Raw genomic sequence first — 27,517 nt, 5'->3', positions numbered from 1 at the left:
ACCTGACACTACCCCCGCCCTGCTACCCCACCAAATAATTTTTTTTAAAAAAAAGAGGTCTTCCAGCCATCTTTATTTAGCCATGATTCCCCAAGCTACTTCTAGCCTAAGCAACTTGTTCAAAACACCCCCAAATAAAGTCACACTCCTCTCTGCCAGGCAACTTCCTGTGTCTGATCACATCCAGGCCTGTCTCTGGAGAGACACTGCACCTTAAACGTACAAATTCGTTGGATACCACCTTCTATCAACAAGTTGAGAAGGACACAATAAAATACTGATATGACAGCAGGAAGTGACAGGATCACACAGAAAATGTAGGGACATTATCAACTATATCTGCTGAACCTTTTAGCGCACTATGCTTCTTTTAATATGTTGGTAATTACTTCTGTATATAATAATGATTATTTATCAACATCCCCTTTTGAAAAATTAACTGCTCAAACCTTATACTGTGATGACTGGTGTCATGTGCAGGTCCATTTGCTTACATGAGGGAGAAAAAACCCCACCACAACTGGATCCCATTTGTTTTTTCCCCAAAAAAATAATAATTCAATGTAAAACATGAACATTTAATTACCTTTAAACAATGTATGTAATAACGTACATGCTATACAATCCCAAACACACTGAACACAAATGCAATCTTATAAGACGTATACACAACTACTTTTTGCCAACATATACCCTGTAGGTCACTTAGGATGTTAGCTGGTTTCTCAGCCCAGGTGTGAGCATATAAACACACATATATATATGCCTCAAACTGAAGATTAAGATAATAAACCAAAGAGGTGAATGTAAGAAGTCTGCCGTGGAAGATGCTAAAACCACAATTAGTCACTGGAACCAAGTAACAAGGCACAATAGCTTCCCTCTGTGGTCACAGGCTTAAGTTTCTCGTCCCAGTGCTTAAATATGGAAATAGACATGGCCAAATCACAAACCCTACTTTATAGTGCATTTCCGTCACTGTGTAAAAAGAAGTATTTTTCTTATTACATAATGCATTACAGAAAAGCATTGGAAAAATAAATAGGATAAGCTCATACAATAAAGCCTTTTTTTCCATTTGAAAAAGTTATTTATGTTCAAAATTAATATAACAGATGTAGGTGTAATAAAAAGAAGCATAAGGCATACTATGCAGATTTCCTAGTACCCTTCAATCATATCTTGTGCCACCCATGTTAAGTTGTCCATTTTAAAGCCAGCTGGGTGATACCGTCAACTGAAAGTCATTTTCTTTCTTTCTTTTCTATTTTTTTTTTTTTGGTGCTTTAATAATATGTACTAGTACAGAGAATAAAGTTATCAATAACGTGGCAAAATGAAACTCTTCCTAGCATTTAAGTTTTTTTGTTAAACATTAACTTTGTATTAGGCTAGCCTTAATTTTCCTTTTTTTCTTTTTTCTTCTATGTTAACAGAGAAGAAAAAAATGTTTCACAGAGAAAAATTCACGCAACCAAGCAAAATCTAAACTATCCGTATTCCCTTTTTTTGACCCCAAAATTCTTGGGTAAATTGAAAGTTTCTTCTAGGAAGAACAATTCACTGAGAGAGAAAACAGTTTAAAAATATACATATATGTACTATTCATTGTCTCTAAGAACAGTTTAGGGCTTTAGCTTCGTAAACTTCCATACTTATCAAAGGAATAAAGCCAACCACAGAACAAGAACCAACAGGATGCAGTAATCCATTCATAAGAGACAGTCAAATGTGCTTACACATATGCAAGAAATCAACAAGGTAAGTTGTAAATAATAAGTCGTCAAATGTAGCACTAAACAAATTATAAGCAGCACAAAACCGTCCGTTTCGTTAATTTTGACCACGAAAGTGGGACCAGCCAAACATGGGCTTGGCAGTGTCCTTCGACCACCGTTTTGTTTCCACAGGGGCACTGCAGCTCCTGCGGGGGCCAGGGCAGCTGCTCACAGACACAACCAACCATCTTGCTCTAGGCTCTAAAACTGAAGAGTGGTGTAATGAATAAACTGAGATTTTAAGGCTTCCTTAGAAGTATTTTTCATGGCATTTCAACAATAAACACCACTAATAGGCAAAATTTGCAAATATTCATAGTTACATAGCTACACAATTGAAAGTACATGCCATGTCAATTATTAAGTAAGGGACCACTTTGTCAAGTTTTGTTTTCTGGCAGTCAAATCATACTTATGGAAGGCTATTCCTATTTGACTGTAATTAACATGTAAATCATAGACATGTCAGTTCACTAGTGTACAGTACAAACTGCATCTGCAGTAAGCTTCTTAAAGAGCTGAAGGTCATTCATTTCTTGCTAGAAATGCAGCTAAACTGCCTTCTCTCACAAGAGCAGTTAGCATCCTGACTTCAACTATCAACCTACTGGTAAACTCTAAGATCATCACTAGGCAAATTGCTTGGGTCACGCACACAGACCATCCTCACAATAATCCACTTCTCGCACCGCAGGCAGCCAGAAAACTCTCTCTGAGCCTAACACGTCATTCTGGCCACGCCATACTCCGAGCTGACCACAGCAGGCTCCGCTTTGGAAAACTCGTCCGCGTACTCGCTGTAGCGGTTATCTGCGGGGTTGCTGCCCTCTATAGTTCGGAGAGCATCATTCACAGGCAGCAGAGTCTGCTCCTTGAGACACAAGGAGGTTTTGAGGGCAGGTGATTCAGGACGAACTGAATTTAACAATTCCTTGGTGAGAACTCCATCTGTCTGCTTATTTTTATGTTGTTTAATTTGCTAGAAACAAATCCAAATTTGAAAAAAAATTACAAACTGTACACGCTACAGGTTCAATATATGTTAGATGAAAGTACACAAAAATCGAGCTTCTGCAAATGTTCTCTTTATGTACGATGCAAAATTAAATCTCAAAAAATTAAAATCTAGTGTAGGTGAGACATGGCTGAGAATCCCAACTGTGTACAACTTTTGCGATGGAAAACATATTTGACAGAAGATCACTAGGCCTTCATATGTGAAAAGCACACACATTTCCTAGAAACTATAAAAAGTAAACACTTTATAATGAGAGAAATATATATGTGAGACAGTCACCCTGAAATCACAGCTATATAATGTAACAAACACACACTCATTTAGTTGAAGGTGTGACGGCCTGAAGAGCTTTCTTATGTGGTTTTCCTACAATGGTTTGGTAGGTGAGCACAACAGGCTATAGAATACAACGGAATTTTTTTGATTTTAAGAGATTTTAAAAGGATTCTTTGGCAGAGTTCCACACTCTCTAGATCCTTGGACTGATCTCCGGACAACCTTCTTGTACCGTCTATATCTTGGGCTCGCCTCTCCTACAGGTCACTCAGGCAGTCATGACCTCCTTATCTGAGAGGTGACCAGCAACACTCCTGTCTGAGAGGCAGACAGGATAGTCTCACTGAGTTATAACAATTGGCCAGGATTTCTTAAAACATGGACTTACTGATCCTTTTTGTTACATATAATGGTAAAGAAACGTCTTAGGGTGGAGAAGGATTTCTTAAACAAGATATATAAAAAGGCATAAAACATAAAGACTGAGCAATTTGACTATATTAAAATTCACAGTAACTATATGAAACATACCATAAAGAAAATGGAAAAGATAAGAAAAGACTGGACAAAGCCATTGGTGATACATTTAACTAAATAAGAATTAGTGTGTGGTATATAAAGAATTCTTATAAATCAGTAAGAAAAAGGCAAATACACCAACAGAAACATGGTTTGAATAGGCCATTCGCAGAAAGGGAAAAATTCAACTTCACTCGTCATGGAAATCCGAAACTGCAAATAACTGAAATGTCTAGCAGAGCTGAATTGATGGACTGTGATACAGTCACACAAGAGAATACGATACAGTAGCTACTGATAAAACAGATGAATTAAAGCTACGTGTATCAACGTGGATGAATTTCAAAACAATGTAGAGCAAAGTGAAGCGTGACAGTGTGACAGCCTTCGTATAGCTTTAAAACGTGGTTTCTTAAGCCGAGTGAAGGGCACCTGGGCATTCATGTTATTTGTCGCCCTCTACATCTTACACATAACTACTTTCTTTTTTCAATATATAATAAAAATAATATTTCAAACCATATGCAACAATACTATAAATTGTTTGTGGATATAAACATATATAGAGGAAGTATAAAAACAGGCACAGGAATGACTAACAGCAGATTCAGTGCAGCAAGTGTAGTGGGGAAGACTCAGTAGGGCTCACAGGGTCTGCAAATAGATCGATAATGTGTCTTCCCTTCAAACAGAAACATGAAAGGTCTGAATCAAACACTGTAAATCTTAAAACCTCACAAAGCCAGGTGGTGAACAGCCTGATACTTATTATATCTCTATTTCTCTATATATCATACTTCAAATAGTTCAATATATTTTAAAATTCAGAGAAAGCGATTTAAACTAACCTGTTCAAAGCACAGGAGACCTGATTTTGAAGCAACCGTGAGTACTTACAAGATTTCTATTGATACGTACACTACACTTACACTGAGAGCACCAAGTAAGGAAATAAACTAACTTAATATCCCAAATATATTACATCAGATACTTCAGAATACTTACAGATTCTAAGTCTTTAACATCTTTCTGTAACTGCTTATTTTGCTCATTCATATTCATAATTATATTAAACACAGACTGCCTAGGATGCAATGTTCGATCAAATTGGTGGTACATGTTTCTCCAAAACCTTTATGACAAAAAAAGAAAAAAAAATACTTCAATAAATTGTGTTGGAGAAAAATTGAGTATAAATACTTCAATAATGCCGGCTTACTTGAAATTGAAAGATACTGTATTTGGCTCCAAAACTGCCAGTTTCTGAGACGTGGAACTGTAGAGAGGATTGAAGTACTTCTCCTGGTCGTCCAACAGAAACGGCCACAGAGAGTACGTCTTCTCCTTTAACCTAATGGGATGAGAAAAACACGAAGATCTTCCCAGAGACGCTAACGCTCACTTTTATAAAGCAGGCAGTCATTTCCCATGTAGACTTAAGTTTTAGTTTTTACTCCTATTCACAGTCTAGCCTCACCTCTGAATTCTTCATACTTCCACTGTACATACTTTTCCGTATGTATGCTACACTTCAAAACAAACTTTAACTATTAACCCCAGAGTGTGAGGGGTACTCAGAGCATACTCAGCTTCAGAAAAACAGACAATAAAATCTTTACAGTAAGACCCAGTTCTATATCATACTGTCAAGATAGTTTAAGTTCAACTATGATTTATGTTAGACCTCAGCTAAATAGGAAAGAAGAAAGCCCATTTCAATCAACTGTCTTACTTGAGTTCTTCTCTTTCCTTCTGACAATTTCCAATAAAGTTTCCAAATTGGCATGAATGAATATGTTCATGGATCTGAAGAAGAAACGCTTCATTGAATTCGAAGGCTTGTGGAAACTGTTCAGTCAAATGCCACACACATTCCAAGAACTGAGTAAACACCGGTGAAACTTCCTTTGGGTCACCATCCAAATGGCCACACCTAACCCCCCAGAAAGTACAAGCTTTTGAAAATGCCACTGAAAGAGGTCAACTGTTCAGGTATTGTTACATTTAAATACATATCCCCCCCCCCCCCCCCCCGCCAAAAAAAATCGTAAAACATTGTTACATTGGCATTTAAAAAAAAAAAAACTGTCATGTTTTTATTGAAACAATTTACACCTATGAGTTTTTCAACCACAATTTTAACAGGTCTGTTACATTCTAACTACTACAATGCAGACAAAACGTAATAAACTGCTATGAAAATTAACAAAAGTATCAGACTTGAAAAAAATGACAGAAAAAGAATTAAATCGGGCTTCATACAAAAAAACACCACTCTCACCTCCCATCAGACATGGGAGTTCATGAAGAACAGGAACATTCAGGTACTCTAAATTAGTTCTACTAACTTTACCAAGTGCCTAAATGTATAACTGTGACTCACCTCTCCGAATATTTATGTCCAAAGGAGATCCAATCTTTTTCTATTAAAACCTTAACGAGAAAAAGTAAAATCCATTTTGTAACCACAATTCTTTTTTTGTTTAGAATGGATTAAATCCTATTATTTTAAAAACAGCATTTACACTTTTAACTTATGGTGGCAAACAAAATGAAATTTTTTAAATTACAGGCAAAAGACAGCAAGAACCTGGGTGAGAGGCTGGCTTAACAAGGAGTGAAAATGATACATAAAAAGAAATACAGTAGGTCTTGTGACTTAAATTTACTTCAGTTGCATTTATTACATTTTAAGTGAAAAGTGCATGTTATAAATCACTATTGCATTTACATTTTTTGTATGTATGATGATATATGCACAGAAAAAAGGTTAGGAAAATGAAAATCAGAAGGTTACCAGTGGTTACTGGGTGGCAAACTGGGGTGGATGTTTAAACCTTTTGGCTTACTTGTACGTTACTTCTGTAATACTTTAAAAAAAAAAAAGGATGGTAAAGAAACCAATGAAAAGTTTATATTCAAATTCAAATGTTGATATGCGACCTCCTGAGTGCACTCTTTTCTGTTACAACTCTACTGAAATAATAGGTTTCTAATTATTTTCGGTCTAATCTAAACAACATTATCTTCTTAGTATTTACTATACTTTCTAATTTCGTTATATAATCACCAAGTACATTCTCTTCAATGTCAAAATTGCCACTTTTAGCTCCTCTGACTTTGTCTTAAATCTCTCCAGAAGGCCACGGCACGTGTGGGTAAAGATGCAGATTCTGAAGTCACAGTGCACGGGCTCAGATCCCAGCTTCCCCACTTCCACACCCGGCAACCTCGGGCACATGGTCTGGGCTGTAGCCTCGGCTTCTACCGTGGGACCTTTGCCATCCTGCCACACATCCACGTGTGAAACTTAACACCGTTCTCACTCAGTCGCTTCTCTCAGCACAGTCCATCCTGGCAACTGAGCGCAGAGCCTGGAAGCAATCCGAGAAGAGGCGTCTTCTCCCCCACCCACACCCAGTCCGCGAAAAACGCTTACTCCGCTGTCTCGCCCTCCCTGGAGGGGCCCGTCGCCCACTCCTCCATCCGCGGGGCACTGCCTTAGTTCTGGCCCTCTTTTCTCTCCTAAGTCATCCTATCGGCTTCTATGCGGGTCTCCTAGCCTCCATTCCCACCGCTCTGCATTCCAGACACCATCTTTTTAAAAAGATGAGCTCTGAGCATGTTCCCGTTTCCCGCGTTTAAAGCCTGTTGCTGGGCTTCCCTGGTGGCGCAGTGGTTGAGAGTCCGCCTGCCGATGCAGGGGACACGGGTTCGTGCCCCGGTCCGGGAAGATCCCACATGCCGCGGAGCGGCTGGGCCCGTGAGCCATGGCCGCTGAGCCTGCGCGTCCGGAGCCTGTGCTCCGCGACGGGAGAGACCACAGCAGTGAGAGGCCCGCGTACCGCAAAAAAAAAAAAAAAAAAAAAAAAAAAGCCTGTTGCTGGCTCTCACCCCCCAGCAGGGGGACGTCCAGATGCCTGCCAGACTTCTCCTCCTCGGGCCCTAGCCCACCCCGTTCTTCTGTGCCAGCCTCACCCCTCACACAGCCTGCACCCGACCCATCACCCGCCGGCTGCAGTCACCTGCAGGAGCCACGCTTTAGTCCTCACCGTTCCTCTAGCCTGCGAGGCTCCCACGCGGTGGCCGGTCACTTACTGCACGCTTTCATCTGGACGCCCGGCAGACAGTGAAAGCCAAACATGGCTAAGGAAACACCCCTATCTCACTCGCCCAAGGCCAGCGGAACCTTACTTTATTAGAAGCCCTTGCATTTGACCTGTCCCAGATGCAACATGCCGGCACCACGAAAACAACGGTTCTGAAAGGGGTCTGGCTGCGTTAAACCTTCCCCTGCTTTAAGACAGCACTGTGCTTCATAATTCTAAACTAATAAAAACTGCCTACCAGCTCTTCATTTATTTTACCTGCCCTGAGTTAAAACAAATTGTGAAAACAGGAGTTAATCTGACCATGCTCGTGCATTAAAAAGCACACAAAACCCAGGAGCCGGGGCTTCGGCGCCACAAAGCAGGGAATCTGCTCAACTAGAAATCGCACCTTCAGGTTTAAAACATGCTCCCTAGAGTGTAGTTACAACTAACAAGTGAAGGTGCATTAAACAAAGTTTCCTCTAGAATATAGTTTATAAGTACTCTTATCTATGTCTTGTCTTACTGCAATATTTACATTTGTTAGATAAAAATGAGGGAGAAATACTGAATATTTCTATTGCAACATTTTACGGGGGGAAAAAAACACCTTTTAATCTAAAACTTTTTGTCAAAGAGATGGCACAAGTGGAAATTAATTTAACTCAGAGTTTCTCAACCTCAGCAGTACTGACATTTTGGGCCAGGTAATCCTCTGTTGTAGGGACCGTCCTGTGAATTATAGGTTATTAGCAGCTGGCCTCCACCAGCTGGATCCCAGGTACACCCTTTCCTTTAGTTGTAACAATCAAGATGACACCTGGAGGGGGACAAAATCACTCCTATTTGAGACCAGTGGTCTGGCCAAACAAGTCCTTACCATGAATCCTCTGATTGTCCTGTAGTAGGGATCCAATAAGAGAGAGCCCAGGGAACAGACCTGGGAAGTCCTGTCCCAGCCATCAGAGCAATGTACCAACACACTCGCATTTTCAACCATTATTGCCTGAAAAGAAAGACCACACACTTCGATTCTAGCAAAACCCATTTTAGGTAAATCAGTAAGTGCTATTTACTCAAAAGCCAAAGTGGCAGGTATTGCATTGCAAAGAAGAGCTAGGATCGCAATGATTATGTTGTCACAGCATAATCTCCAAGGAACCGGACAAAACACAAAGCGAACAAACAAAAAGCACAGACAAAAATGCCGTTTCAATGTGTTGGGGAATTCCTCTTGAAGTTCCTACATTAAGTGCTACATGATATTTTCAAGGTTCAAATTAAAGTGAACCTCGTTAAAGAGGTAAAACATAATAAAAGTTATCTGGCAGGAAAGGATACCAGCACCCAGCAGAATAAATCCATTCCTTCCCAACCAGTGAAAGCCCAGATCAAACGTGAGTGAAGAAGGGTTACTTTGGCTAAGAAGATTGCAGCGTCCATAACGGCTTTGATGTGGCGCAGCCATCCTGCGTTCTCCAGACCCGAGTAGAAATCACTGACGGAAAGCCCTTTGGTACCATTGACTGCAAGGGGAAAGACATTTCAGTTAGAAAGGAGCTTGAGTGCCCACTTCTATTCAAGAGACCCCTGGGGAGCGAGGTGGGGAAGAAGAGAAGAGGACAAAATAAACAGGCAAGACTCTTTATACATGAACACATGCTATTAAAAGCTCAATAATGGATTTAGGTACATTTTTCTGTCATTCTTCATGCTTAAAAAAAAAAATTGCTCCAATACCCTTTTTAAAAAAATTTTCAACACAAATGTGTAACTAAAAATAGTCTGAGGGGCTTCCCTGGTGGTCCAGTGGTTGAGAGACCGCCTGCCAATGCAGGGGACATGGGTTCGTGCCCGGGTCCGGGAAGATCCCACATGCCACGGAGCGGCTGGGCCCGCAAGCCATGGCTGCTGAGCCTGCGCGTCCAGAGCCTGTGCTCCGCAACGGGAGAGGCCACAGCAGTGAGGGGCCCGCATACCGCAAAAAAAAAAAAAAAAAAAAAAGTCTGAGATTCCAGTTTTTTAAGTTCCACACCAAGACTGGAAAGATAGCTTAATATTTAAATGGAACACTGTCATAAATTAATCTTCACTGTACTGACTAATCAAGACTATCTAACAATAGCAATTTTTTGTAAAACCAGTAGAATTATACTGTCTAATAAATATAGTAGCCGCTACTGAAGTACAGCTATTAAACACTTGAAATGTGGGTAGCCCACAGTAAGAGGTAAGTATAAGAGACACACTAGCCAATTTCTAGGACTTAAAGGAAAAGAAGCAAAATATATCATTACTGATTTTTTACACTGATTACATGTTAGCATGTTTTTAATATATTAGGTTAAGTATATTATTAAAATTAATTTCAACTGGTTTTTACTCTTCTGAACGTGACTACTAGAAAATTTTTAATTATATAATTTTAAATTTTATAATGTGACTAGCATTACATTTCTATGGGACAAAGCTGCCTAGAAGGTAAGCAATAATCGTACCTTCCAATAATTTCTGAAGGCTGGACCGCATGACATGAATATTTTCAATTCCAACAAACTGAAATCTAATATTAGAATAGTTGTCTTCATTTTCATAACCTTTTCCAGCTGCTCTGTTGGCCATTGCATTCAGCTAAAATTTAAAATTTTAGAGACAAATTGCTTTTATCTTTTAGTTTACCAAAACATCATGAAAACACTAAATAAACCACAATTTAGCTAGCAGAGTTTAAAGGAACTCATCAAAACTGAATATACTACCATTTTTTAATAAGTGAAAAGTGTCATATATGTTATTCATAGTACAGAAGGATCCTATAAAGTAACAAAATGATTGCTATATAAGAATCAGATAAGAAGTTCCCCACATATAATTCATGAAACTAATTCACATATGTATTTAGTCAGTTTTCCATATGTTTGTAATATTTTAAAATTTAAAAAAAAGAAAGAAATGTCTTCTGTCCAAACCCTATATGATTCAGTGTTGAGCAGAGCTGGGGAGTTTTTACAGAATGAACTTAGAAGATTGACTTCAGAACAAGCCTGGAGCACTTAATCATTCAGAAAGCCACAGGGACCCTGAAAAATCACATCTGAAACATGCACTAGATTGTTCCAGGTCCTCCATATTCAGGGTTACTGGAAGACCACACCCTATATGACACAGCATATGATGAGCTAGCCTGATACATCTCCAAGAACTGGGGCAAAAACAGCCCAGTTGCTAGGGAGAGAAGACTGCCTATAGGCCCACGGTCTTTGGTTATTAGATCAAATGCTATCAGAGGTTAAGATTAGGCATGTTTAATTCTTTCAGACTAGGATTTCATATGGTACGTCATGATAATTTGCTAAATAGGCTTATGAACTTGGATGAAACAGAACCTAAGTTGGAAGAAAATGTTGCTTTTCATGCAGTGGATTGGGGCCCAGGTTGGTAAGAAGTATAGTTAAATTGTGTCTACTGACCCACTGGTCATTCAGCACCTGTGATGGCTAAGGCAAGAGTTAGGTGTTTAAATGCTTCCACATTATTACCACTTGAGTTTAACTAGTAAAACGAACCAATCAAAGAAAGATCTATTCTCTGTGTAGGAGTCAATTATATAAGTAAGAGATATGAGGGCCTGAGAAACAAATCACCCTCAGACCTCATGTTCAGAAAGTCTTACGTTACAATCATCTTTTTATATCTAGTATTACCTAAAAATAGTTCTAAGCAATTAACCCACCCAGATTATACAAGGAAGTAAACTAAAATTTTTCTTACAAGAGGTATCACCAACACCCTTGAATTCTAAGAAAGTCTTTTTTTAAAACAAAAGAATATCAAATTATCAATTTCTAATTTTTAATACTTGTTAATTTATGCAAATTAATCTTATCTTGTTTTCTCCATTATCTTTTGTGAAATTGCATAATGATGAGAATTACTTCTAAAACAACTACCATTCCTTTCAACAAAGCTGCCTAAAACTGTGTTCTATATCGCTCACTCGCTTTTTCCCATCGCTTTCTCTTATTTTCTCATCATTCCAGATTTTTGAAGAAATTCTCACTATAATTCTGCCAATGTCCTTTTGTGTAGCCCACCAGCTCTGCATGCGATGCTATAATAAAAATTAAAAGTAATGTTAGCTATTACCATTGAGGATTTTAATTACTTTAGTTTCAGTATCTTACATGAATTGGTTGTTTAACTGTGTTTACAAAAAGAAAAAGGGATTCTAACATTTGTTCCAATGATAAAAATTTATCCTGACATTATAGATACCTAACAGAACAACTATTTCCTGTTCACTATTTATAATTCCCTAGTTCAATATTTCCTAAGTTAGCTCACTATCTATTTTCCTTATTTTCCTGAATATTCCAAATTACAGTCCATTATTTTAACAGCGTTTTGCCAATTAAAAATTCCACCAAAAAAAGTAATAAGAATTTCTAATTTTCACAACACATACTTTTCAGTATTTCTTCACAATAACATAAGGCTTACATATCATCTAGAGGTCCCAATATAAAATTCAGGTTTCCTAAATTTGTATATATATCAGAAGACATAAGAAATCACCACCTGGGTTATTGGGAAATTGGTATCCTAAGTTGGTATCCTTTAAAAGACTGATTTCCTTAGTATCATTAGCCTCGGTTAATTTACAACTAGGATTCAGATATGTTAAATATGGACGAAGTGATCAGTTCCCACTAACTGACTTAGCAGAGACAAGTGAACTGCCAGACCATACTAGACTTAAGACACGTACTCTGGGCCTGGTGTCCATGACATACATGTAGCGGTTGGCTGGGTTGGCTTTGCTGATGGCCTGAAGCAAGTGTTCATCCTCCAGGCACCGGGCACTGAATCCTGACAGTGGCTGACTACATCGACAAATGGCAGCCTAGTTTTAAAAAGAGAGGAAATAGATTATCCAAAGATGTCTAAAACACACCTCAAAGACATGCTTAAAGGAAAAAAACCCACAGTTAAAATCAAATGTGCAATCTATTTAAAAGTCAGGGAACTAAGATCCCGCATGCCTCACAGCACAGCCAAAAAAACAAAAACAAAACAAAAACAGAAAGCAAAACAAAATCAAAAAACAACAAAAAATCCTATAGCAAAAATAAAGGAGCCGGGAGATGGACTGGAGATAAGGTTGAGGGAATCTTCTAGAATGAGATAAAGAGGAGAGAATTTAGAGGGTATTAACTTCCTAGCATAGAAAGTTTATGCTAGGAAGCCCACTTGTCCACATACACACACAAAAGTACAAAGAAAATTAACATAAGAGGGGAAGCTACCAAAGAAATAGAGGGGCAATTTCCCAACTGAGTCCTGAGTTTCCACGTAGAATTTAAAACAACATGCCAAGGCCTGAAATCATTGTGAAATTTCAGGACACTGGGGGAAAAGAAAATTCTAAAACCTTCTCAAGGAAAAAAATCAGGCCACAAAAGACTGGGAGTCAGAACTGGCATCCATCCCTCAAGTTACCAGCTGTGAGGACAGGAAAATGATTCGCCCTCTCTGAACCACAGCTTCCCCATTTGAAAGGTACAGGGAATAATACCCAGAGACTACCTTATAAAGTTATATGAGGATCCCATGCGTATAAGACATTAAGTATGCAGTACCTCCTGGCCTTCTGTGGAGACCACAAAGGCAAATTGTACTGGGACGGGCAAGCCCGATTACAGAATCTCAGTGAAAAGACTCCTCCACCTATTCATACAGCAAAAATCCTTCTGATCTGAAGAGCTGACTATTAAAATGGGAGCCTGAAACACCCTTGGCTCTCTCCCTTTTCTCAATAGTTGGCTTTTCAGAACTATCTGGTTTCCCCCAAAACAAGCAGGATCAAAAGAGAAGCACAGGAAAGGAAGGAGAATCTATCTGTTCACAAATCCTGTTATTTTCAAGTCACTACTAGAGGAAGGAAGGAAAGGATGAGAGGGAGGGGAGGAAGATGACAAGTATGAAAGTTTCTGTGTTTCAGATAATTTTGTTTTAAAATTTCAAAAATGTAATCAAGCGAAAAGCCAGCATTTCTCTATCGGCAACACTGTAACAATGACCTCTAAATGTAAAAATGAGTGTTCTTTTGGACACAATCTGAAGAGGGGTTACACTCCATTTGTAAAATCAAAAGACAGCTTCCTACCTCCTTATTTTGATGATAGTAGGAAAGAACTGGGAACCTTCCCTTGCTCCGGAACTTGGAACTACCAACAATGATTGGTTTGCTTGCTATTCGGGGAACATAAAGTTCTCTGGGATAAGTTTCACAAATCTGTAAAAAATCAAATAAAATATAACCATTCTACTCATAGTTCAAAAACCAAGAGGTTAAAAATCACCTTTAAAAACCACTAAAACTTATTAAATGCAAGAACAGTACTTGGCAGTACATAGACAAGTCACTGCAATGACGGTCTCTGACCCTCCCCTCCAGTATGTTTTCTGAGCCCCTCCAACAGGTGACAGCATTTTCTGAGCCCCTTACCTTGTAGTCGCGGTTGGCGTCGGACAGCTGCCAGTTGGAATTCGGCACGCCCATCCTCTTATACTCTTCAGCGAGGTCGACGAGCTGCCAACCTCGCAGCCTTTCTGAATCATTTTGTTTGGGATTATAGGAGAATGCATAGAGATCTTCATATTTTGCTATGGTATACAAAACACATGAGTGTCAAAACGCAATTCATAGGACTTAACACACTACAAATGAAAGAAATTTTTCAGTTTTATCCCTCCATTTAAAAAAAATCTTCAAAGAGATAGCTAATACCTGAACATACTTGAACTTAATATTTTCTCAGTTCTTTGATGCAGATGATTATACCTAAAGGCACACATACTGATCTGAGATTCAATTTACACCATCGGCAAAAGCTAGTAATAAACAGTACAGACTCATACATTAAATACTCTACTGCAATATTTCCTTTTCTTAAAAGTAAAAATTTAAAGATACAAGTAGACCCTTCCCACCCACCACTTTTCCCAAATGAGATGTAAAATGGAAGCCCAGCGCTTTAATGGAAAGCTAGAGGTGGCACACAGAAGCTGAGATTGCATACACCCCAACAGGACAGCGTAGACCAAAATCGTCAAAGGCTGCTCAGAGCTCCAGAGAGCACCTGCTTCTGAACAAGGCCAAGCTCCAAAGTCACAGAACCATCCCCGCGGTAAGGGCTGCCCTGGGGACAGTGGGACCAACAGCACAGGCTTCCAGGGTTAGGAGAGCAGAGTGAGTGTGGACCTGCTCCCAGATCACTGCGACCCAGGTGTTCAGCACAAAGGAACATTCAGGAACCGGTGCGCTTTGCCTCCAGAGAGAGCTGTGGAGTCCAGCACGTCGGCGTAGGGGCGTAAGATCTCAGGGGCGTAAGCAGTGATGCAACTCCTCTCTAGGGCCATGTCGCCCTCACTGCCACCTCTGCTAAAGCAGGGGTCACCCTCTCTTCCCTCTGCTCACCCCCTCAGGCTCCACTCCCTTAGGTTAAATATACTAGTCCCACTGCTACCAGAGGAGCCTGACTGTCCTTAACTTCTCGTTCAGGAATCAATTTCCAAGTCATTGCTCTCAGTTGTGGGATACCATTTAAAAAAAAAAAAAAAAAGCTGTGTTACTGGTTTTATCAACTTTAAAGACATCCACGTAAATCTATGGTTTTTCAAGTCTGTACTACTATAAACGTTTCGCTCTTTCCTTCTTATTATCCCTTCTTTCCTTCTTATTACCCCTTCTTCTTACAATTCAGATCAGAAGTTTCTCATTATTTCTAGGCCAAACTTTTTGGAACAGAGTGCACAAGACCTTGACTTAAGAGTACTTAAAGTACAAAATAACAATAATGAGATATTTTAAAAGTATCTTAGATAATCCATCTCATTTGAGCAAGTAAGCTTTGGTCCTGAAGAACGGCACCTTGTTTTGACAGCTGTAGCAAAGAGTTGTAAATATCGTGGCAGTCTCTTTCTCTGGGAACAACGAAATGCACAGCCCGGAAGTTCTTGCACTGGATCACAAGAGGGCATCCAGAAGTCGTGAGAGCTAGTTTCTCCACCAAGGCAATATGGTGGTGCAGTATCTACAGCATGAGAAAATGTTTGACCATCATTATAAACAAGCACTAAGTACCTTACTCGCTTCCCAGAGTGCGTAAATGTTAGAAACGCCCTCTTCAAATAAAGTCTCAGAGGTTATACGCTACACACTCAAACTTAAACTTTTAAATGACCAAATGCCCAAGCCGGAAACACACCCTGATACCTCCCCATCGCTGCACGTGTTCCACACACCATCAGACCCCGAGAACGGCATCTCCTAAATACCTCTGCACCATCTCCTTCTCTCCATCTCCACTGTCACGGCCCTAGTTGCAATGTCCCCACTGTTTCCCACCTGAGTTACTGTAAAGAGCCTCCCGAATGCTCTCTCCACACCTACTCTTGACCCTCTCTAAGCCATTTTCTACAAGGCAGAGGAGTGACCATTAAAAAACAATAGTTATCATATGATCCAGCAATCCCACTCTTAGGCATATACCCAGAAAAGATGAAACCACTAATTCAAAAAGGTAACACGCACCCCAATGTTCACCGCAGCACTATTTACAATAGCCAGGTCAGGGAAGCAACCTAAATGCCCATTGACAGACGAGTGGACAAAGAAGATGTGGTACATATATACAATGGAATATTACCCAGCCATAAAAAGAATGAAGTAATGTCATTTGCAGCAACATGGACGGACCTAGAGATTATCATACTAAGCAAAGTAAGTCACAAAGAGAAAGACAAATATATCACATATCACTTATATGTAGAATCTAAAATAGGATACAAATCAACATATCTACAAAACAGAAACAGACTCACAGACAGAGAACAGACCTGTGGTTGCCAAGGGGGAGGGGGAAGGGGAGGGAAGGAGTGGGAGCTTGGGGTTAGCAGATGCAGACTATTACATACAGGATGGATAAACAGCAAGGTCCTACTGCATGGCACAGTGAACTATATTCAATATCCTGTGAGAAACCATAATGGAAAAGAATGTGAAAAAGAGTATATATGTGTGTAACTGAGTCACTTTGCTGTACAGCAGAGATTAATACAACATTGTAAATCAATAATACTTGAGGCTAGGGAAGTGGGAAATAACATGACTAGATGGCTTTTTAAATTGCTTTTCTAAAATTTTATTTATAAAAATAAAATAAAAAGCAATAAAAAAAAGCCACCTAGGGGTGGGATAGGGAGGGTGGGAGGGAGACGCAAGAGGGGGGAGATATGGGGATATATGTATACATATAGCTGATTCACTTTGTTATACAGCAGAAACTAACACACCACTGTAAAGCGATTATACTCCAATAAAGATGTTCAAAAAAAAAAAGTAAATAAATAAACAATAAAAAAGCCACCTAGTCATGTTATTTCCCGCCTCCCTAGCCTCGTATCAGGTCCCTTGCCACATCCCTAAGTTCTGGTGACAACAGCCTTCTTTTGGCTCTTCCAATGCACCAAGCTCCTTTACACAGCACTGCGGTGCTCCTACCTCTTCACCCAGGAACTTCTAGTGTTATTTCTGGCCTTTGCTTAAAATTCATCACCGAGAAAGAACGCCACTCCACAATGACATCACTGTCTTATTAAAATAGGAGGGTAGGTGTGAAAACGTGACTTTGAAAATTTTTTGGTTGAGACAAATACCCAACGATTACAATTTTTTGTGCATATTCAAAATAAGACATGAGCTAGACCATGTCCAATAATATAATTAGAGTAAACAGCACAGCAGAGGTCTTCCTTACCCAGGTTTCTTTCTGATGAGAGTCTATAAACAGCAGATGTGTGGCCGTGAGATACAGGGTTCCTGTTAACGACTTGTTGCTCGTACTGAATCGGTCGAGCAATTTCACTTGCTCAACCTGAAAAAGAGAAAGGTGTTATTTCTCATTTCAAAAGTCGCATAAATTCTTTTTCTGTTATCCCAGCATTTGAATGTACATTTTCTCCTTCTGTTCAAAAACATAAGTTTATTTAAGATTGAAAGTTAAATTGCACATATCTTGGGGAACATATAAACCACCAACAATATAAGTATTATTAATATTTACAGTGACAAATATAACCAATAGAGAAGAACTCTGTAAAAAAGGTAACATAAATATGGAAGGGAGTGGGCTTCCCTGGTGGCGCAGTGCTTAAGAATCCGCCTGCCAATGCAGGGGACATGGGTTTGAGCTCTGGTCTGAGAAGATCCCACATGCCGCGGAGCAACTAAGCTCGTGCGCTACAACTACTGAGCCTATGCTCTAGAGCCCTCAAGCCACAACTACTGAGCCCGCACGCCTAGAGCCCGTGCCCTGCAACAAGAGAAGCCACCGCAATGAGAAGCCCGCGCACCACAACGAAGAGTAGCCCCCGCTCACCGCAACTAGAGAAAGCCTGCACACAGCAATGAAGACCCAATGCAGCTAAAAATAAATAATAAATAAATTTAAAAGAAAGAAATATAAAAAAATAAAAGGCTAATCAGCTCCTCCTCCAAGATATTCAATGCCATAGTTTTTTTTTTACTTATAACAGTATCCATTCAAATAAGTTAAAATTTAAAATTAAAATATCTGGTTTTGATACAAAACTTTATCTGCATGGGTACGGCAATGAATTGAGTTTTAACACCTTCCTCTGGAAACTTAGAGACATGATCTAACAATGTATTCTAGCTCCAGTCCGAGAGCTGATTTGAGGGACAAAAACTGTCAGATCGTCACACACTGTCCTTTAAGACAACAGGAAAACGTCCTTCTTATAAACCTGAATGAAGACTGGAAATCAACATCTATTTCATTGCTCAGGACCATTTCTTCCTTAAATGAAAATGTAACTTTATTATACCACATACTTCTCATCAAAACTTAAACACTGTTAAAACAATGGGATCAACTACTGTTGCCTCGTTAACTGTATGAGGTTCGGCTGCAAGGAAAGTCCGGCCAACCAACAGCGACCCCAGAAATATTTATCTCACCTGTCTTATTTCCTGCAGCAATTAAAACAAAGTGTTAACGGCTCTAGAGAAAAGAGAACTGATGAATATATATGGAGATAAAGGTTATCACAAGGTATCAACTCTACTCAAGCAAACAACCTGTGCCAACATCACTCTGCTGCACTTCAGATACCCCCAGAGAAGAGAAAAAAGTGTACTGACGTGTAGTTTACAAAGGCGGGCCGGCATGGGGTGGCGGGCTGATTTTATTATCACTGAATTCAACAGTAAGTTTGTTTTTTACAAAAAAGTCCACATGAAGGGTTTGAATCTGTGGATTTTAAAAAGATCATAAATATTTCTTGTTGTCCTCCAATCACAAGGCTTAAATAATAATTTCTCTACAAGGCACAAAACCGTGTACACACGATTCTCTACATGCAAGACAATCACACCCTCTTCATCTGGATCTTGACCCTCTCTTGCCCACCCCCTACTTGCTACTACTACTCTTCAGGGCTCCACTCTCTATAGGCAAACTCAACCACTGTCACTGTTGTAGTCTGTACGTTAACGACTCCCAAAACCGAATGTCCAGCTCTGATCTCTCCTGAGTTCACACTGTCTGCTGCACACACAACAATAAGAGTTCCTGACGTAGTGCTGAGGTCTTATCATATGCTCAGTACTACAATAAGTGTTTAAATGAACATACATGACTTTTTTTAATGTTCACAACCCCCATGCGGTAAGTACTATTACTATCCCCATGGAAACTGAGAGGTAGGTTAGGGAAATGTGCTAGCATCAGCTGGGGAGTGGAACAGCCCAGTCTTAACCCTACATCATAGGTCTGATTCCCGCCGCTCTATTCTGCTCTACTTGGACATCTTAAGGGGCATGTTAAGCATACTGAGAACGAAACGGATTTCCCCTGACCTCTCACAAATATGTTCCTAATGCTGTATTTCTGGACTGAGTTAATGGTACTCCATCCTCATCCAGTCACCCACGCTAGAAACCTCAGATCCATCCTATGACTTCCTGACCCCTAACATTCAGTGAATCACAACGTCTACCAATTTTATGGCCTGAATATACATATATATATACATGTACACACACACACACACACACACACAATATATATATTTTTTTGGCTGTGCCGTGCAGCATGAGGAATCTTAGTTCTTAGTTCCCCAACCAGGGATCGAGCCTGCACTCCGAGTGGAAGCGAGGAGTCCTAACCACTGGACCACCAGGGACGTCCCATGGTCTAAATATGTTTAAATTCTGCTCCATCCACCATTTTTCAAGTGTTCCCACAGTATAATGAAAGTGTCTGTTCAAGGGTCCATCTCTCCCACCAAGGCTGTAACATGTCCCAGGGCAAGAACTGTCTCTTATTTGTGTCTGAATACCTAATGGCTAGCATAGCACCGGACACAGTAAATGTTTGTGGAACTAGGGCGAACTGCCACAGAGAAATTCCCCACGGGGAGAAACAGAAGGTGCCCGAAATTTACCAGTGGTCTCTCTTGCTGAAGTCATCAAGGCATTTATTAAATAGAGGTCTTTATAACATTATACTGTTCCTCACTTCTCTCTGCCACCTTTTCCCTACAAAGTAGGTGAACGGTAGACACCCATTCGGTAGCTTATGAACAAATCTAAAGTATACAAATGACTAACAGAGTGTACAGTTACAGTTCAGTTCCTGTTTTTTAAATAAAAGTGTGGACTCTCAGCCCCCTACCCCACTCCTCATTTCTTCCTCTAGGGCTGTACAATGTTCCATGCTTCTTTCTGGCTGGGTGTCTATCGAGATTGGAAATTCAGGTTGATAATACTCTTCCTAACGCTTTAAGCCTATTTCTTGATTTCTCCTAATTTCTACATCCAAAATTTTCTGAAATTCCCTTGGTTAGAGCTTTAATTTGGGTTAAACATACAAGTTTCAAAGCCTAGCTGTTCATCTGATTCATCTCCGAAACTTTACAAAAGTACAAATCCCACCTCCCACCTCCCACCACAGAATCGTCTCAGGACACGGAGACCAAGAATCTGTATTTTTAAGAAACTCACCAGATTGTTCTCGTGCACCTGATACTCCTTCTAATGTTAACTCCAAATGAATCCCTCTTGCTCTTAACTCACATTAGGCTCTGTTCCTTCTCTATCTTTGCACTCTCTCCCCAAACAGTTAAGGCTCCGGCTTGCCTCATCCTCCCACTTGTTAAAAGAGCTTCTTACAACTTTAGCCATTTAAAATATACCACTGCGTTCCGTGTGCACGCACACACCCCACACACGTCTTTGAAGAACCCGGGAAGAAGATGCACATAAATATACAGAAAGAGAGTTTGCTAATTCGCCCAAAGATACACTGGCTATCAGCTGGAGGTCAACCTGTCTGGGTTTCATTTTCTTTATCTGTAGAATAAGGACAATAATCTCAACCTCAAGGGCTGCAGAAAGGCTGGATAACACGTCAGGTACTTTACCCCAAGTCTGCTTGACAGATAGTAAGCAATAAAGTGCTCAAATAGATGTTTAACAAATTACTATTGTTAGTAAGCTGATAAGCTAAGTCGAGCCCTGACGGTCCTCTGTATTAAACTACTGCCCAGTGAAGTTCAAACAGAGAAAGGAAGGAAGAGGTACATGGACTTCAAAAGCAAATGCACTATTCTAATGTGCTCTATGGGCAGAAAAATCTATGCTTTCCTAATGTAAGTGTCAAAAGCAAAGATCAACAAAATTTTCTTGACTAATCCAGAGAAAACACAGAATTCTCAATACAGGAGGAAAAATGTAAAAGGGGAGCCATAATATTTTACCTGATGAAAAAGTAACACCTGTAAAGGTAGAGAAACTGCAGCAGGTAAAGGGACACGAGTGGAGGATTGCGGGCACGGCAGTCTGTGCTCAGATGGGGGTTTTAAGAAGATCTTTCCAATGGCAACATGGAGAGAACGCTGCGTTGGGAAGAGTCTGCTAGTGCAGTGGGCAGGCGAGAGGCTGCTGAAATAACCTAGGGGTGCCTGGGAGAGACGTGACACGGGCCTGGAGGATAAAGAAGCCCACCTGGGGGCAATAACTGATGTGAGAAGTAAAGGAGGAGAAACGGGCTTCTTGAGATGTTAGCTTGTCACTGGTGGCCATTTGCTAGGACAGAGGATCAAAGGGAATGTAAGTGTGAGGGAAAGAGAGTCTATCTCAACTATAACAATCTGAGGATTATTCATGACCTTAGTAAATGGAGGATTATACTCAGATCAAGGCCACATAACAGAAAATCATGACATTTCTCCTTCCATATGGCAACCTCTATGTGGATGTGACAGATAATAAATCTGAAATTATTCAAAAACATTTATTTACTACTTAAAGGTCTGGAGAATATAGAAGATCTTCTGAGAAACACAGATTATTCTGTTCTTGGCTGAAAATCCTAAAATAAATATTAAAAACACAGAAATCGGATCTTTTTCTTTGCTAAAACCATCAGCATACAAATTTCCAACCACAGACTTAGCCAGTTTCTCAACACCAACTGCTGCTTCTTATTTCCCCCCTTCACCGAGGAACTGAAAGTACTTTACAGATGTCGCTACAGATTTTTCCCAGTGTTTTCCTGGAAGTGTTCTCAGTCAGATATTTAGGCAGCACGTGTCTCTCTCCCCCCTCCCCTCCCCACCCTCTCTCTGTCATCACTAGCCCTGAGGAAATGCCAGCACATCACTTTATGGGCCATTTAGGGGAACTGTGGCCAACTCTGGGCCTGCAATAAAAGGTGGCCTAATGGTGTCTACGGCAAGTTCACATTTCAGCTCACTACGAAGCTGGAAATGAAAAGCACAGGGAGACACACATACACGGAATCACATTCTGAAAATGCAAGACACCCATCTGCCCCTAAGAGGGATAAGCGGGCCTCTGGGACAGAAGGGACCAATGGCCTCCCCCAAGGTTCTGTGACCACCAGCTGTATGTACCCACTCTGCAGCTACAGGCCGAGGCCAGTGAAGCAGGAAACGCCCTGTCAAGGCCTCTCTGGCTCCGCATGGTCCCTCCTGACAGCCAGGCCTCCACCTGGGACTCCTGTAATCATTATTCCACACTCAGAGCACTGACACCGTGCCAGGAATTAGCTTTCAGAAAGAAAGAGCGCCAGGAGGGATAGACTAGGAGTTCGGGATTAACGTGTACACACTACTATATATAAAACAGATAGGCAACAAGGACCTACTGTACGGCACACGACACTGTACTCAACATTTTATAATAATCTATAAGGGGAAAGGATCTGAAAAAGAATACATATATATATATATTATATACACATACGTATAACTGAATCACTGTGCTGTACACCTGAAACTAAACAACGCTGTAAATCAACCACACTCCAATTTAAATAAATAAATGAAAATAATAAAATTTTAAAAAAGAAAGGGCGTCACGTTGCCTTTGTGAAGTGGAAGGTAAGCATCAAAAGGGCAGAGGCTTTTGACCTTTTTTCTGGCCACGTATTCCCCAGCACCGACGACACAGTCTGGCTGCATAAATCACCACACGGAACAGACCAGAAACCCAGGGGCACTTTCCAGCCCCGGCCTACTCTGCTCTCCTGCAGCACTGGACGGGCTGCACTCAGGGGTCACCAGCTCTGGAAGGGCGTCCCTAACCACCTCTTTCCAGCTGTCCTCTCCCAGGCCCGGCCCAGCACCCTCCACAGGATTTTACCACCATCCACCATGGTACACATCTGACTCATTACTTTGTTGATTGCTTTGTCTTCCCCAGCTAGAAAATGAGTCTTCAACGGGCAGGGATTTTTGTGGTTGATTCAGCGCCATTTCCTCAGTACCCAGAACAGTGCCTGGCCCTGGGAAAAGGAAGGAGCAGAGGCGGGAGCAGGGGGGCAGGGGGAAGCAAAGAAGGAAACGAGAACCGGCAGGGCTGTGCCCGCCCGCCTGGGACTCTCCTCTCCCCTCTGTCCCTAACACTCCTTCCCTGGCCCCTTGATGAGTATCCCCAGGGCTCGGCCTTCACACTCTTCTCCAGTCTCCGCATGCTCTCCCGGCATAAACGCACCCTCAACGGAAGATCTCAGTGATCCCCTAAACGCCCACCACTCGCGAGCCTACATCTCCGGGGCACACCTTCTCCCTGACTCCAGACCCTCGTGGTCAGCCACCTGCTAGACACAGGGCTCGTCCATCCCTCCCTTCCCTGCCTGCTCACACCGACCCACCTCCCTCCTCTAATCTCCTGACCTGAGGCAGGGGAGTGTGGCAGCTAAGAGAACAGCACAGACCTGGCTTCAAGTTCCCAGCTCCACCTCTTCCTTGGTGGAGCCAGCTGTTTGAGCCGGGACAGGCTATTTCATTTGATCTCTGCAAGAGTCACTTTCCCCAGCTGCGTAAGGGGATAATACCAGTGGCAGTCAACGTAGCACTCTGCGTGGGGAGCACTCAGGTGCTCCTGAAAACGTGCTGGCTCTTATTTCAAAGACAAAATATCACCGGTCTCCTTGTTCTTGATCCATTCTTAGTTTTGCACACCCTCGCTCTCCATGACACGTAACATATATGTACACACACACGTACGACTGATCTCACACTCCAATGACAAAAAGGGGGAGCAAGCCAAGAGCAAACTGAGCGTTACTGTTGAAATAACTCAATTTGAGTCCCAAAGGGGTCAGATTTTCATGGGACAGTCCATGCTTTAACCAGCTCTAGGAAGCAGTCTTTCACACACGGATAGCTGAGGAAAACATCCTTCCATTCCATTCCGTGAAGTTCCACTCACATTAGAACAATACCATCGGCATCAACACATGATGTCAGCCGAAGCACCGGAGCCTGGCGGGGAAAGGAGGAAGACACACAGCTCCCTTTGTTTCTTGGCAAGACTCTCTCCTACGGCAAAGTTGGAGCTCAAAGTGAGAGGCAGCAGCTACACTGCTGATGCATATAGCCTGGAAATGCACTTTCAAAATTGCCGATTCAGACTTGACATCTTTATTGACGCTGTACAGTTATAAACCAAATGTGACCAAAACACGATGATACATCTGTTCCTGAATTTTAGAACTATAAAGCCACTTAATTAGTAGTCAACTAAAATACTTTATCTGATATATCTCTGGTTAGCAAGCAATACTTTTTAAAAGTGACTAAAATCAGCACAAAAAAACAACAGCATATAAATATGATTTACTTATGTCAAGAAGAGGTTTGGGGAAGGAAAAGCTCTTAGAATTATTATTAAGATTCCTGAATTAATATTAATACATTTGAACAAAACAGACTGAAAGCAGAGAGATGATGGAAAGGTCATTATGTAGACTATGGAGTTAGACAAACCTCTACCCCCTCATGAGCTAAGTGGGCACTCAAGCCGATGTCCTCATCTGTAAATGGAGATAATGTCCCAACTGGCAGCGTCAAGAAATTAGTGATAATTCTGTACAAATTAACATATTTGTGAACTGTAAACACTGTGAAATCATACTGTCGAGTTGGCTATACTGATATACAGTTGCTCAATAAATGGCAATCATTACTTTAAAAATACAGTGGTCTGAACAACACAGAACAAGTCACTAGTTACACAGCACTACTTACAGTCAATTCTTGATCGTGACTAAACTACACAGAGTTCAAAACAGCTAAATAAACTGAAAGAAATTCGTTTCTAGTTTTCAAATGCAATTACTTTTGCAGCAAATTAGCTGTCCAGGTGAAGGCTATGCATAATAGAAACAAAAAGTTGGCTATGTTCAAATCAATCTTTTAAGAATAAGTTATAATTTAGGAAAATATTATAGTCTACACAACAATTCTCAGAATGCATTGTGAGGGCCATGCCCGCCCTGCTCACTGCTGTGTGCCTGTGCGGTGTCTGTAAAGTGCCTGACACGTAACAGGTACCTAGTAAATATTTGTTTAGTTGCAGTCTACACACAGCCACTTAAGAGAGGAGTGGCCTAATGCTAGAAGAATAACCCAGAGTAATAAAGGAGCACAGTAGAAAATTAATCTCAATACGAAATTAGTCAGAAATCTTTTAGTCCTTACAAAACATCATAAAAAGACCTTACTAAACCACCAGCATGGGCCCACTGTGAAAGGGTAAGACTAAATCAGAAAACTAAAGAGAAGTCCATCAACTGGTCGTTACAGAGGAACATCAGGCCAAATGAAAGTCACCAGAAAGAGTCGTAAGGGAATAAGGGAGGGCTGCTATGACTATAGAAACAAAAACAAAGATATATACTCATCATAAATTTCAGGTGGAAAGACTTAAAATAAGCCAAGGGAGCCTAAAGATTTTCTAACATTCTGTTCCCTCTTACCAATCCCGAGGAATGGGATTTGTTCTGATTAAATTCAGCTCACTTTTACTGTTTTCCTATTACATGTTCTGCACTGTAGCAAGCACGATGAAAGGTGCAAAGATGGGGTTTAATTTGGCACAGAAGGAAGCCACGCGCATACAGCTCCTATCTGTGTGCACAGATAGTACAAAGACATCTGGAACCTGGGAACCAGGACCAGACCCTGATCTGATGCCTACTCTAGTCCGCTGCACCTTCTACTAGTTCGGTTATTTACTTAATCACCCTTCTATCTTCAAACTTTAAGCGGCAGCAACTTGAATTCTAGAGTTACTTTACTTTTCTGCTCTTAAAGACACAATGAGAAACTTTTTAAATGGCGTTACTTTTTAGCATCTTTAATTTTATTAGATATAGTACGTGCCATGTTAAAAAAAAGTGTAATATAAATCCATGTCCATCTTAAAAAAGTTTGTGAAACATCTGAATGACATAGATCTCACGTCTTCCCTGGAACAAATGAAGAAGACGGATGTCTGCCCTTTCCCTAAATGAGCTATAACTTGACCGATGGTTTCCGCAAAACCCGGAGAGTCAAGGTTCACAGTGGTCCTCGTCCCGATTCTGTTAGGCTCCGCGCGGGGCTTAAAAACATGCTATTCAGTTCTGATCTCGACTCGTTTCCTGCCCTCTCAAAGTGGAAGTTGAACTTCAACGTTGTCGGTAAAGTAACTTGGCAATATTTTGAGGTCACTTCCATCCGTGTTCACAGTTGTACCAGAATCATAAGAATATGTTTGTTCTCAGAGTAAATGCACACAAAACTGAAAATCACACACAAAACTGAAGCACGGGATTTAATCATCTCAGCTGGAGAGCATTTCCATCAGCCGTCCTCCGTAACTCGTCTGCCCAGCTGATTGCCACTAAAAACACCCAAGTGTGAAACGGAGCCGGAAACCCCAAAACCCCAGGGAAGTGAGGTGGAGCCCAGCGCCGGTCCCAGCTCCCCCGACGCCTGCACCGAGCATCCGTGACCCGGGACCGCAGGACCCGAGCAGGGGAGGTGCACCGGCGCCCAGGTGTGTTCCGGGCTACCAGGCCGCAGCAGCCCCGACTCCGCCCGGGAAGCCGCAGCGCTGGGGGTCGGCCGCCGGCCCCACGGAACGGACCCCAGACCCTCCGCACCCAACTCCGGACCAGAACCCCGCCTCACGCCCGCCCAGGCCGCCCCGCGTCCCCGGCCCGTCCGCCGGCCAGCCGCGTCCCGCCGCCCACGCCAGTCAAACCGCCCAGCGGCGAGCGGCCCTCCGCGCGCCCACCTTGGTCGTACGGATGTGCTCCATCCCGAAGACGCGTCCGCCGGCGGCCGCAGCACCTGCGCACCATAGAGCGGATATCCCGGGCTGCGACGCCCCTGACCCGGCAGGCACCACCTCCAGCCGGCCGCGCCCACCGCGCACGCGCAGCTCGCTCGTC

General features: G+C 41.5%; 1 protein-coding gene across 3 annotated transcripts; it reads right to left on the bottom strand.

Moving 5' to 3' along the window:
- Positions 1–557: 557 nt before the first annotated feature.
- Positions 558–27,517, bottom strand: MTMR6 (myotubularin related protein 6). 3 transcript variants are annotated; one of them, XM_067713711.1, is made up of 15 exons: positions 27,361–27,517; positions 17,504–17,620; positions 15,616–15,778; positions 14,191–14,348; positions 13,849–13,977; positions 12,451–12,585; positions 11,680–11,793; positions 10,181–10,313; positions 9,099–9,208; positions 8,563–8,688; positions 5,975–6,024; positions 5,324–5,524; positions 4,811–4,942; positions 4,597–4,723; positions 558–2,757 (listed from the first exon to the last, which is right to left on the bottom strand). In XM_067713711.1, exons 1-15 carry the CDS (start codon positions 27,382–27,384, stop codon positions 2,497–2,499), a joined length of 1,980 nt encoding a protein of 659 aa, XP_067569812.1. In that variant the 5' UTR covers positions 27,385–27,517; the 3' UTR covers positions 558–2,496. The 3 variants fall into 3 exon arrangements, with proteins under 3 accessions (XP_067569812.1, XP_067569813.1, XP_067569814.1); XM_067713712.1 differs by having other exon boundaries at positions 11,743–11,793; XM_067713713.1 differs by lacking the exon at positions 11,680–11,793.

This window comes from Pseudorca crassidens, chromosome 18 (assembly GCF_039906515.1).
Source record: "Pseudorca crassidens isolate mPseCra1 chromosome 18, mPseCra1.hap1, whole genome shotgun sequence".
NCBI classification, from domain to species: domain Eukaryota; kingdom Metazoa; phylum Chordata; class Mammalia; order Artiodactyla; family Delphinidae; genus Pseudorca; species Pseudorca crassidens.
This window is presented reverse-complemented; position numbering and strand designations above follow the sequence as displayed.

Coding starts and splice junctions, on each gene's coding strand:
- MTMR6 (XM_067713711.1), bottom strand. CDS start 27,384: ATGGAGCACATCCGTACGACCAAG. Junction 10,314..11,679: donor AAAGCGATGGGAAAAAGCGA/GTGAGCGATATA, acceptor TTTAAATTTTAG/CTGAATGCAATGGCCAACAG. Junction 9,209..10,180: donor CCTTCAGAAATTATTGGAAG/GTACGATTATTG, acceptor TTCCCCTTGCAG/TCAATGGTACCAAAGGGCTT.